Below are 12,986 nucleotides of genomic sequence, written 5' to 3' on the forward strand. Positions count from 1 at the left end.
TGTGATAGGGACACAATTTAAACGGTGTAATAACCGGGACAAATACATTTCATGGATTTTAATTACAGTAGCATGCATTATTTAAAAACTATAATGGCTGAAAACTGAAAAATAATTATTTTTTTCCCACATTTTTTTTCCTATTTTCCCATTAAAACACACTTAGCATAAAATCATTCTTGGCATAATGTCCCACCTAAAGAAAGCCTAATTGGTGGCAAAAAAACCAAGATATAGTTCATTTCATTGTGATAAGTAATGATAAAGTTATAGACGAATGAATGGAAGGAGCGCTGAAAGGTGAAAATTGCTCTGGTGCTTAAGGGGTAAAACCCGTCACAGACCCAACCAAGTGGTTTGCATATATTGCTCAATAAAAACAAACAAGCTGCACAGCAAGCGTTCACATATTACATTAGTGTTACAAAGTTAATTTAATGAGCACATGTACTTTGTGGATTTGTTTCAGGTTTAGCTGGGGGTTTAACCCCTAAATTGGAGCTTGAACCTCACGTAGGCCAAGTTGGATACAAGCCCTCCACAGCACAGTCAGCTAGCCAGACGGCCCAAGAGAAACATTCCATAAGGCTAGCAAAGCAGAAAGCTGGGACATAGGACAACATTAACCCCTTACTACACTGCCCCAAAATATTTGTCCTTGGATCTGGGATTTAGATCAAATACATCACACATGTGCAATTCCTTCCCTGCACAGCTGCATCCACACTGTGCATTACAACTGTCTCCCAGAAATATAGATGTCCACTTGGATAGAAGTGGACATTGCATACAAGGACCCTCGCCGCGCTTCACGCTGGAAACACGGATTGGAACGTTTGCACTGCTTGTAAGTATTGTGGGGTTAATTTAAATGCTGCATGATTTTGTGCATGCTCAGTAGCATTCCTATGCTATTATGATGGGTACGCTAAAATTATGGAACACCTGTCAAAGATTTTCAATACTTACTAGCTGAGTAGATTTCCACAAACTACAAACTCAGCCAGCCAAGCTCAGCAGCTACTGGTAAACTGGCTGTGTTTACTTCACCAGCAGGCCACGTTCACCTGGAAATTAGCATTTAGCCCTGAGCAGCACTCCATAAATAGCTTCCTTGTACATTCTAGAAGGGTTGGGGTGATCGCCAACTACAGAGGCAGCTGAGACAGTCAGAAGATGTGCCCAACACTCAGCCCAGACCTCCCAACTTTTTGAGATGAGAAAGAGGGACACTTAAGCCACACCCACCCACACCCCTGATCACGCCCCAGCACACCCCTAGTCATGCATACCATAAAGATTTCATAAGAAAAATATGCTGATTTATAATGCCAACCACACTGGCCCTTTCTATCCTGGTTCATTCTCCTTCATATTATCATGTTAAAATTAGAACTTTATCAATCTAAAGGATGGGTATAAAGTTTAAAGTCAAACACATTTCTAGTAGATAAATATATATACTTGCATAGAAAGCAGGACTAAGTCCTGAAAGAGGGACAAATGAGGAGGAAAGATGCACAGGGCTCCCAAAAAGGAACAGTTGGGAGCTATGCCAGACTACAAACAAGTATAAGGGGGGGGGGGTTATATTACTTTCACATTCCAATTACAGCTTTCTAGTACTACATGAAGCCCCCAACCAAGCACCCCTCCCACTCCCACTCCCACTCCCACTCACCTTTACCACCCACCGTGGTGCTACTGCGTCATCGCAGACCTGCCACTCGTATTTATAGTCTGCTCCCCCCCCCCGCCTGCTTATTGGCTGCAGCCACTCAGCCCCGCCCCTCAGCGAGGCTGGCCAGGAGGCGGGAGAGTCGCGCGCTTTAAATATATAGCAGAAGCTGTAAAGACTGGAGGAGGAGGAGCTACTAGTGCCTGCGCGCTACCGCGGCACTCTCCTCATGCGGTCTGTGAGGGGATGCTGGCTGAGGAGATGATGGTCTCCGATTCTCTGCACGGCAGAACCTCTGTGAGGACCTGCTCCTCCATTACTATAAACGTGAATACAGTGCGCTTGTCAAATAGTGTTGTCCGGATCATGAACGATTCGGATCTTTGATCCGAATCTATTTTATGAGTCGATCATCCGAATCATCAAAATGAACGATTCGGATCGCAAAAGGGGCGGGGCCAGGAGCGACACGCCCCCTCTCAGCGGGCAGCGGGGTCCTGGAAGCAGAGATCGCTGAGTTGGATGGGAGGCAGCCTTGCAGGGAGACAGGTAGCTGAGAGAGAGAGGGGACATGGGTGCCACTGCCAGATATGTGTAGAGCACACATACTGGCTATAACATTCTGCCCATTATAGGCTGGCTGTTCCGTAGTGCTGCACAGTGATCACATGGGAAGCTTTTGGCTCAGCACAGCTCAGTAACTTTGCAGACAGTGTGATTGAAAGGCAATATAATCCTCCTGCACTCGGCACTAAACAGCTGCACTTATTTTCTGGGAATGCTTTCTTTCACTGTGCGACCTTTTCTTTCAAAGTGTACAGATGAACATATAGGTGAAATATATGTAAAGCATATGACTGTGGGTATTACGTGCAAACATTTCTGCTCTCTGCTCGTCCCTCCTCCCTTCTCTGTCCACTCCCTGCCCTCTGTCCATCTTCTCCCCTACTCTGTGTGTCCACCCCCCTCTCCTTCTCCTGTCCACAGACCTGTCCTGCTGTTCATTTCACCCCCGAATGCTTCCGGTAGTAAAATGATCCGAGATTCGGATCAAAGATCCGGATCTCTTCAATGATCCGATTCGAATCATCCGGATCATTGAAAAGATCCGAACTTCCCATCTCTATTGTCAAAGGGTTTTTGAAAAGAATGAGCAATAAAGTTATTTGAAGTGTACAAAAAAAAGCGACACTCTTTGTTGTGTTCGGTACAATGATGGGGGAGTGGCGCCAGGGAGGAAGGGGCGTGTTCGGGGCGGTCCCTCTCCCGGTGCATTGTGGGGCATGGGCTCCAGTCACCCTGGGGCTTCCATCCTCGTCTCTCTTGCGTTCCTCCTGCCTTCCATTGGCGGCCCGTGTGGCGCGCTCCCGTCCCCCCCGCGAGACTGAGCGCGTGCTGCGGCAGTTAGCGGGCGCGCGCACCGCCCTCCGCCAATCCCAACCGCCCCCCTCCTCCAAACTCCAAGATGGCGGAGGCTGGCGAGGAGGCTCCGGTCTCCCCGGTGGTGGCGGCGGCGGACGACCCGGAGGCGGCTTCCAGCAAGGCGGCAGCATGTCCGGATTTCGCGGTGCTCTGCTCTTTCCTGGAGCGCTATGGCGTGGCGCTGGACCTGCCGGAGCTGACGTTCCCGGAGCTGGAGGAGGCGCTGGAGGAGAGCGGAGCAGGTGAGGGGGAGCCGGCCGGGCCTGCAGCGTGACTTCCTCTCTGTGTTGTTTGTATGGAGGAGGGGGCGTGTGTGCTGCTGAGGCCACTGTCCCTCCAGTACCGCCATGATGGCCACCATCCCCTGACCACCATTATCCCAGCACTGCTCCAATCCCCTGACCACCAGCGCTGCTCCAATCCCCATCTACTGCTGCTCTTATCACTAATACTCCATCACTGCCCTGTCCACTTACCTGACCACCATCACTGCTCCAATCCCCTGACCACCATCACTGCTCCAATCCCCTGACCACCATCACTGCTCCAATCCCCTGACCACCATCACTGCTCCAATCCCCTGACCACCATCACTGCTCCAATCCCCTGACCACCATCACTGCTCCAATCCCCTGACCACCATCACTGCTCCAATCCCCTGACCACCATCACTGCTCCAATCCCCTGACCACCATCACTGCTCCAATCCCCTGACCACCATCACTGCTCCAATCCCCTGACCACCATCACTGCTCAATCTCCATCTACTGCTGCTCTGATCACTAATACTTCATCACTGCCCTGTCCACTTACCTGACCACCATCACTGCTCCAATCCCCTGACCACCATCACTGCTCCAATCCCCTGACCACCATCACTGCTCCAATCCCCTGACCACCATCACTGCTCCAATCCCCTGACCACCATCACTGCTCCAATCCCCTGACCACCATCACTGCTCCAATCCCCTGACCACCATCACTGCTCCAATCCCCTGACCACCATCACTGCTCCAATCCCCTGACCACGCTTCAATTCTCCATCTACTGCTGCTCTTATCACTAATACTCCATCACTGCCCTGTACACTTACCTGACCACCTTCACTGTTCCATGCCCTGACCACCATCACTGTTACATCCCCATCTACTGCTGCTCTGACCACCAATACTCCATCACTGCCCTTTCCACTTACCTGACCACCATCACTGCTCCATCCCCATCTACTGCTGCGCTGATCACTAATACTCCATCACTGCCCTGTCCACTTACCTGACCACTATCACTGCTCCAATCCCCTGACCACCATTATCCCAGCACTGCTCCAATCCCCTGACCACCATTATCCCAGCACTGCTCCAATCCCCTGACCACCATTATCCCAGCACTGCTCCAATCCCCTGACCACCATTATCCCAGCACTGCTCCAATCCCCTGACCACCATTATCCCAGCACTGCTCCAATCCCCTGACCACCAGCACTGCTCCAATCCCCTGACCACCAGCACTGCTCCATCCCCATCCTGTGCATCTACTACTGCTCTGTTCACTAATGTTCCATCACTGCTCCATCCACATCTACTGCTGCTCTTATCACTAATTCTCCATCACTGGCCTATCCACTTTCCTGACCACCATCATTGCTCCATCCTCAGCCGTGCATCATCTACTGCTCTGATTTCTAATACTCCTCGACTTACCTGTCCCCCCATCACTGTTCTATCCTCTGACCACCATTACCCCATCACTGCTCCATCCTCAGCATGTGCATCTACCACTGCTCTGATCATGAGTACTCCATCACTGCCCTGTCCCATTACCTGGCCACACATCACTGTTCCATCCCCTGACCACCATTACTCAGCACTGCTCCATCCTCAGCCTGTGTATCTACTAGTGCTCTGATCACTAATACTCCATCACTGCCCTGTCCACTTACCTGCCCTCCCATCACTGCTCTATCCCCTGACCACCATTACCCCAGCCTGTGCATTCCTTCACCGTCCACTGCTCTGACCACCCATCACAGCTTTATCCCCCTACTCTGCCCCCGCATCACTGCTCCATCACCTGATCACCATTAACCCATACTGAGCATCTACTACTGGTCTGATCGCTAATACTTCATCACTGCCCTCAGGGGTGTAGCAATAGGGGCCAGAGGGGCCCCGAAGGGCCCTCCCTCAACTACAGTATTAGCTCTCTATTGGTCCTGTGCTCATAATAATCACTTCTATAGATATGTTGAATAGTGGTAATCAGTAACGAGCTGTTCCCCATTCCCTTCTGGCACGCCTGACACTGTAGTTGCCATTGGCAGGTTTTGGTGTGCAGAATCAATTGTTATGTAGAGAATGCTTGGGGGGGGCCCATTGTAAAATTTGCATCGGGGCCCACCGCTCCTTAGCTATGCCACTGACTGCCCTAGCAACTTACTTGCCCCTTATTGCTGTTCCATTCTCTGACCACCATTACTCCGAACTCAGCCAGTGCATGCCTTCTCCATCCACTGCTCAAACCACCACTACTCCTACACTGCTCTATTCTTGCTGATACCACCATCACCCCATCAACTGTCCTGGCCACCCATCACTGCGCTCTATCCCCTCACCACCATTACCCCATACTCAGCATCGACTACTGCTCAGATCGCTAATATTTCATCACTGCCCCATCCCTTGATCACCATTAACACATGCTCAGTTGACTGTTCTATTCCTGCTGAGACCACCATCAACTGCCTTGTCACCTACCCTGGCTACACATAACTGCTCCATCATTACCCCATCCTCAGCATGTGCATGCCTTCAACTACTTCTCTGGGCACTAGTCTACTTTAGGGGACGCAGCAGTCACCTAAAGTAGACAAGCGTTGTGGTTGGCTAAATTGTGTGGGCGTAGTTTACAACAGCTTAGAGGATGCTGTTCAGCCAATCACATTAGAGGAATTTCATGCTGGGTCCCCTAAAGTAGACTCTGCACTGCTCTGACCACTAGTACTGATCTACCCCCTTTCCATCGTCACTACTCTATTTTTACCCTATGCATTCCTTCTCCATATCTGCTTTGGCCACTTCTACACCATCTTTAGAGTGTACATGTTCCCACCCATCCTCTAATCAGCATCACTATACCTCTTCCACTCCTTGATTACTATTACTCCATAACTTAATTCTTTGCCATCATTGCTAATTTTTAGTACAACTTTTTACACTCTTGTCTATCATGATTTTAGCATCACTTCACACCTAACTCCTCTCCAGCTTGACCATCAATATGTGATATGAACTTCATTCTTACTTTGACCATGTTTCTGCTACAATATACCAACTTTGTCCTCACACTAACCATCATTTCAAACTGACTTCATTTGTACCCTGACCATCATTCCTCCATACTGACTGCATTTTATTACTCCTTACCGATACTGACTGCATCCTCACTCCTTATTCTAGGCCATAATTACTCTGTGCCCACTTCATCCTTACTCTGACCATTATCATTCTGTGCCCACTGCAGCCTCACCCTGACCATCATTACACTATGCCCACTGCACCCTCACCCTGACCATCATTACTCTATGCCCACTGCACCCTCACCCTGGCCATCATTACTCTATGCCCACTGCACCCTCACCCTGGCCATCATTACGCTATGCCCACTGCACCCTCACCCTGACCATTGTTACTCTAGGCCCACTGCACCCTCACCCTGACCATTGTTACTCTAGGCCCACTGCACCCTCACCCTGACCATCGTTACTCTAGGCCCACTGCACCCTCACCCTGACCATCGTTACTCTAGGCCCACTGCACCCTCACCATCGTTACTCTAGGCCCACTGCACCCTCACCATCGTTACTCTAGGCCCACTGCACCCTCACCATCGTTACTCTAGGCCCACTGCACCCTCACCCTGACCATCGTTACTCTAGGCCCACTGCACCCTCACCCTGACCATCGTTACTCTAGGCCCACTGCACCCTCACCCTGACCATCGTTACTCTAGGCCCACTGCACCCTCACCCTGACCATCGTTACTCTAGGCCCACTGCACCCTCACCCTGACCATCGTTACTCTAGGCCCACTGCACCCTCACCCTGACCATCGTTACTCTAGGCCCACTGCACCCTCACCCTGACCATCGTTACTCTAGGCCCACTGCACCCTCACCCTGACCATCGTTACTCTAGGCCCACTGCACCCTCACCCTGACCATCGTTACTCTAGGCCCACTGCACCCTCACCCTGACCATCGTTACTCTAGGCCCACTGCACCCTCACCCTGACCATCGTTACTCTAGGCCCACTGCACCCTCACCCCGACCATCGTTACTCTAGGCCCACTGCACCCTCACCCCGGCCATCGTTTTACTGCCACTTGCATGCTTCACATGACCAATTTTTCCAAAGGCAATTTGTCTGGAATGACTGCATATTAGAATTATAGGAGTAAAGATGTAGCCCCCTATTTACCTCCATTAATAAAACAAACAAAAAATACAAGAGAACTGGGGCTTAAAGAGAATCTGTATTGTTAAAATCGCACAAAAGTAAACATACCAGTGCATTAGGGGACATCTCCTATTACCCTCTGACACAATTTCGCCGCTCCTCGCCGCATTAAAAGTGGTTAAAAACGGTTTTAAAAAGTTTGTTTATAAACAAACAAAATGGCCACCAAAACAGGAAGTAGGTTGATGTACAGTATGTCCACACATAGAAAATACATCCATACACAAGCAGGCTGTATACAGCCTTCCTTTTGAATCTCAAGAGATCATTTGTGTGTTTCTTTCCCCCTGCATCTCTCATGCACTGAAGTTTCAGGCTGCTTGTTTCTTCCTGCAAACAGCTTTGCCTTTGTCTGTAATTCCTCAGTATGTGAAAGCCCAGCCAGCTCAGAGGACGATTTATCCAGCTTGTAAAAGATAAGAGAGAAGCTGCTCTAATCTAAATAATACACAGGCAGTGTGCATAGAGGGGCCTGGAAGGGCGAGTTCATAGCAGAACCACAACACTGAAGAACTTGGCAGCCTTCCAGACACAGGCTGACAAGTCTGACAAGAGAGAGATAAGTTGATTTATTACAGAGACTGTGATAGTAGAAAGTGCTGCAGTTAGCCAGAACACATTAGAATAGCTTTTGGAACTTGTAGGATGATAAAAAACAGGATGCAATTTTTGTTACGGAGTCTGTTTAAATGGACAACTCTCATTGGCAGTTATGTAACAAAGCAAATTTTATTTACAAACAAGAAATGTAAACAATGTTGTAAACTTGGCCTGTATTTTTTTAATATCTCTTGTTAGATAGCAAGTTTGAAAGCATGGTTAGTGGGAGGGGAACAATGCACTCTGCTTTGATGATCACTCTATCAGCAACACATTGGGCTATATTCTAAATGATTTTCCGCATGCGGAAATGCACTTGCGGTAAATTCCCGACTGAAAAAAAAAACATCTTGACATTCACAAATGTTTACGCATGAAATTTACCGCATGCGTTAAATGTTACACATTAATTACCCGCATGCGTAAAAAATGCGGCAAAAGTCGGTAGCTTCCGCAAAAAAATCCAAATTCACACAAAAAAGAGGCGACTTATTTCTGTCTTAAAGGGACTCCGAGCAGTGCAGAAACTATGGAAAGATGCATATCATTTTAAAGCTCTCTTTCTCCTCTTTCCAATGATATATAAACCGCCGCCCTATGGCTTTTAGTTTTCGCTATTTTTGCGATTGAAATTGCAGCGGCCGTGATTTCAATCACGAAAATAGAGAAAACTGAAAGGCGTAGGGCGACGATTTCGGTGTGTCTAGAGAAAGAGGAGAAAGAGAGCTTTAAAATGATATCTATCTTTCCATAGGTACATTGTATTACACAGGGCGACTTTTTCCTAAAGTCAGCAGCTCCATTCTGCTGAATGGAGCTGCTGACACTGGGGAAAGTGTCGCCCTGTGTAATACAATGTAACTATGGAAAGATGGATATCATTTTAAAGCTCTCTTTCTGGCGACGCCCAAATCGTCACCCTACGCCTTTTCAGTTTTCTCTATTTTCGCGATTGAAATCGCGGCCGCGGCAATTTCAATCGCGGAAATAGAGAAAACTAAAAGACGTAGGGTGGCGGTTTATATATCATTGGAAAGAGGAGAAAGAGAGCTTTAAAATGATATACATCTTTCCATAGTTTCTGCACTGCTCGGAGTCCCTTTAACCAGGGCTGTGGAGTCGGTCCAAAAATCCACCGACTACGACTCCTCAGTTTAGTATTCCACCGACTCTGACTCTCCGACTCCTCTAATTTGCATATTACAATTTTGTTGATTAAAAGTATGTAACATGAAATTCGTCTCTTAACTGCTAACGCTTAGGAATTTTACAAGACAACTGAAGTGAGAAGGATATGTAGACTACTATATTTATTCCATTTAGACTAAAACTAGTCCTTGGTAAGAGTACTTGTAAAAGGTACAAACCGGAACAAAGAACATCTATCAGGCCCTAGGCAATGTAAGTGTGGGTACATGTAAGAATGATGTGCAGGTACTCTGCAGGGGAATGAGGAGATTGTAAACAGACAACACCTCTGTGTTCAATGTGCACAGCATTCTCAGTGGATTCCCTGCAGCTCTGTGGGGAGTGCATATGTAGAGTATAGTACTACTGTGTAACAAAGTAAACCTGAGACAGATGAAATTAAAGTTTTATACATACCTGGGGCTTCCTCCAGCTGCCTTCAGGATAATCAGTCCCTCGTTGTCCTCCTCCACCACCTGTATTTTCTGCTATGAGTCCAGGTACTTGAGCCAGTCGGGAGTAGTGCACATGCACACACTCCGCCGCCAGGAGCATACTACACCTGCGCAGCACTATTGCGCAGGTGCAGAACGCTCCTGGCTGTGGAAGCGGCATGCGGCCGGACAGCGCTGACTGGCTGAATTACCAGGACTCATAGCAGAAGATCCGGGTGGTGGAGGACAGCGAGGGACTGATTAGCCTGAAGGGGGCTGGAGGAAGCCCCAGGTATGTATAAAACTTTACTTTTCATCCGTCTCAGGTACCCTTTAATTTGTAGTCACCAAACCAAATTTTAACAACATATCAAATTATTTGATTTCATCAGCAAAGAGAGTGCATACATTTGCATAAATCAGCATCAGTGCAGAATTATTTCCATCTCATTGACCATCTCTATTAGTGACACAGCTACACATCAGGCTTTATTCTTACAGCATAGATGTTATTTAGTATATATAAGAGATTCCTGTGTATACATCATATATACAGTCACAATCAGATATGTATATCTGACCTTAATACAGGGACTGCTTTATTGAAGCAGCACAAGTAACTAATTTTGATTGGTTTATTTCATTTTTGTGGACTGAGCACAGCTATTACTGTATATATACTGTATATCTACATTATTTTTAATGACTATTATCTGAGAAATAGAACATTTTATCATATTTTCTATTTTAATTACAGTTACAAATTCATTAGGAGTCGGAGTCGGTGCATTTTTTTTCCCGACTCCGACTCCAGGCACCCAAAATTGCACGACTCCGACTCCACAGCCCTGCCTTTAACTACCGAATTTTTATCACCTACTACTACTTGGTGATATATTTTGTTTCCCATTGACCTAAATGGAGTCTGGAGCCTTGAGTGCTGTGTTTGGTTGACTTTAATCTTTTTTTTTTTTTTTTTTTTTTTTTGGGACAAGTTTTTTTTTTTTTTTTAATGCAACTTTTTTCCGCATGGTTTCCGCATGTTTACTATGTAATTACGCATGTTTCCCAAATTTTTTTGTGCATTGTTCCCGCATGCGGAAACATGCGGAACATTTTTAGTGAATGTGGAAATTTTTCGGTGTTTTCCGCAGGCAGTAAGTTTACGACCAAAAAAACATTACCGCTCATGGTTTTGTGAATAGAGCCCATTGGGTGGCAATAAACACTAGATCAGGGGTCCCCAAAATTTCTCGGTCAAGGGTCGGGTCAACCTACTTCAGACTGCGGGGGTGCCAGAACATACATAAAATGTGAAGAACATTACATTGAATCTAGGTATTCATTTTCCCCCAATCATGTCTGGGGGAGAACTCCCAGCAGCAAAGCATACCCAGGTGGCAACCTGCTGTCCAGTTGGACAGAAGTGTCACCTGATGCAGAATTAGGTTGGAAAATGACTGCTCCCTGGCTTCTACAGTATGTGGCTGGGTGGTGTCAACACTGCTTTTCTGTATGCTGGCTGACGATATTTAAAGGTGCAGTGGGCCGTATCTAGAAGTGATACATTTTGTGTTTTTTTTTGGGGGGGGGGGGAATGAAAAAGCCTCCGGGGCAGCATTTGGCCCGCGGGCCTTAGTTTGAAGACCACTGCAGTAGATTCTTGGCAGAGACTACCCTGACTGGCCCCCATCAGCTGAGAACAGTCAAGCATGTGTACCAGCCTAAAAGCACACCTGAACTTATATCCCTCTATATGGAGGGTGCCATATTTATCTCCTTTTAAACAATAGTAGTGACCTGACTCTCCTGCTGATCCTGCCTCTAATGCTTTCAGTTACAGCCCCTGAACAAGCATGCAGACCAGGTGCTCTGACTGAAGTCTTACTGGATTAGTCACATGCTTGTTTTAGGTGTGCGATTCAGACACTACTGCAGCCAGAGAGATCAGCAGGACTGCCAGGCAACTGGTATTGTTTAAAAGGAAATAAATATACCAGCCTCCCTATACCTCTCATTTCTGGTGTCCTTTAACACTCCTTCCACACTGCATCTGTTGCAGCAGACAATATAATTACATCTCCGTGTGATGCATTTACATTTCTATGGAGAACGTAGAGTCCGGCACCATCAGTTGTATAAATGCTCTTTAATATAGACACTGACTTTGGCTTGAGAAAGGAGGGGGTCCCCTCCGAAACGTTGCTGCTTATGTCAATGTGTCCTTTATATTAAAGAGCATTTATACAACTGATGGTGCCGGACTCTACGTTCTACATTGCAATTGGAGGCGGGAGTGCTACCTATCTTCTTGTCAAGGCACATCATAAGAACTACAGGAGTGCGATCTACAAGTACTTTCTACGTTTACATTTTTATGGTGCATTTACATCAGAGTATTAACAGTGCAGCGGTTTCTGAAGGAAAAAGTGCAGCACGCTGTATGTTTACCCGGATACAGTGGGAATTTATAGCGGTAGTGAAGCACGGAATGGGTCGCATCACGCTCCTAACAAGCAGTGCGACAACACAACGGGCATAGTGTGAAAGTAGCCTTCGCTGTATGTGGCTCGGTTTGTGGGCTATTCTCCAGTGATCACCGTGTATTTGGCATCCACTGTTATAACTGAAACTTTTACAGAATGTTTTGCATTTTAATACAATTGTAAACAAACGAGTGCATCTATCAAATAAATATGCATATACTAATTTGAGAACACGCAATAAACGTAATTCTTAGCAAAATGTACCACCCAAAGAAAGCCTATTTGGTGGCGGAAAAAACAAGATATAGATCAATTCTTTGTGTTAATTAGTGATAAAGTTATTGGCGAATGAATGGGAGGTGAAAATTGCTCTGATGCATAAGGTAAAAAATACCCCGGGACTGAAAGGAAACCAGAGATTAAAAATAATAAAAGATTTATACATACCTGGGGCTTCCTCCAGCCTCATGCGCACGGATCGCTCCCACACTGCCGTCCTCCGCTGCCTGAAGCTCCAGCATCGGGTCCCGTTATTTCGGCCTGTCTGTGCAAGCGAAGTGCACTCTCTACGTAATTCTGCAGCAGCCGCTGGAGAGCGCACTTCCTCCTATTCTCTATGGCAGTGTTCTCACTGCCACGATCGCGGGCTTTTTGCGATTGTCG

At 47.0% G+C, this 12,986-nt stretch overlaps 2 protein-coding genes across 4 annotated transcripts in view; one reads left to right on the top strand and one right to left on the bottom strand.

Moving 5' to 3' along the window:
* AAMDC (adipogenesis associated Mth938 domain containing) overlaps window positions 1-3,597 on the bottom strand; it is a 57,945-nt gene extending 54,348 nt beyond the window's left edge. The window contains exon 1 of one of the 3 annotated variants that reach the window (XM_068266768.1): window positions 3,577-3,597. The gene's annotated coding sequence lies outside the window, so the exon portion shown is untranslated. Of the gene's footprint in view, window positions 1-1,681; window positions 1,788-2,667; window positions 2,695-3,576 lie in introns of those variants that run through there. The other 2 variants (XM_068266767.1, XM_068266766.1) reach the window with 2 other exon arrangements.
* The window catches only part of RSF1 (remodeling and spacing factor 1), a 64,876-nt gene continuing 54,826 nt past the window's right edge, over window positions 2,937-12,986 (top strand). Inside the window, 1 exon segment of the mRNA XM_068265873.1 lies at window positions 2,937-3,342. Coding sequence (XP_068121974.1) covers window positions 3,144-3,342 — 199 coding nt within the window. The 5' untranslated portion in view covers window positions 2,937-3,143.

This window comes from Hyperolius riggenbachi, chromosome 2, assembly GCF_040937935.1.
Source record: "Hyperolius riggenbachi isolate aHypRig1 chromosome 2, aHypRig1.pri, whole genome shotgun sequence".
NCBI lineage: Eukaryota > Metazoa > Chordata > Amphibia > Anura > Hyperoliidae > Hyperolius > Hyperolius riggenbachi.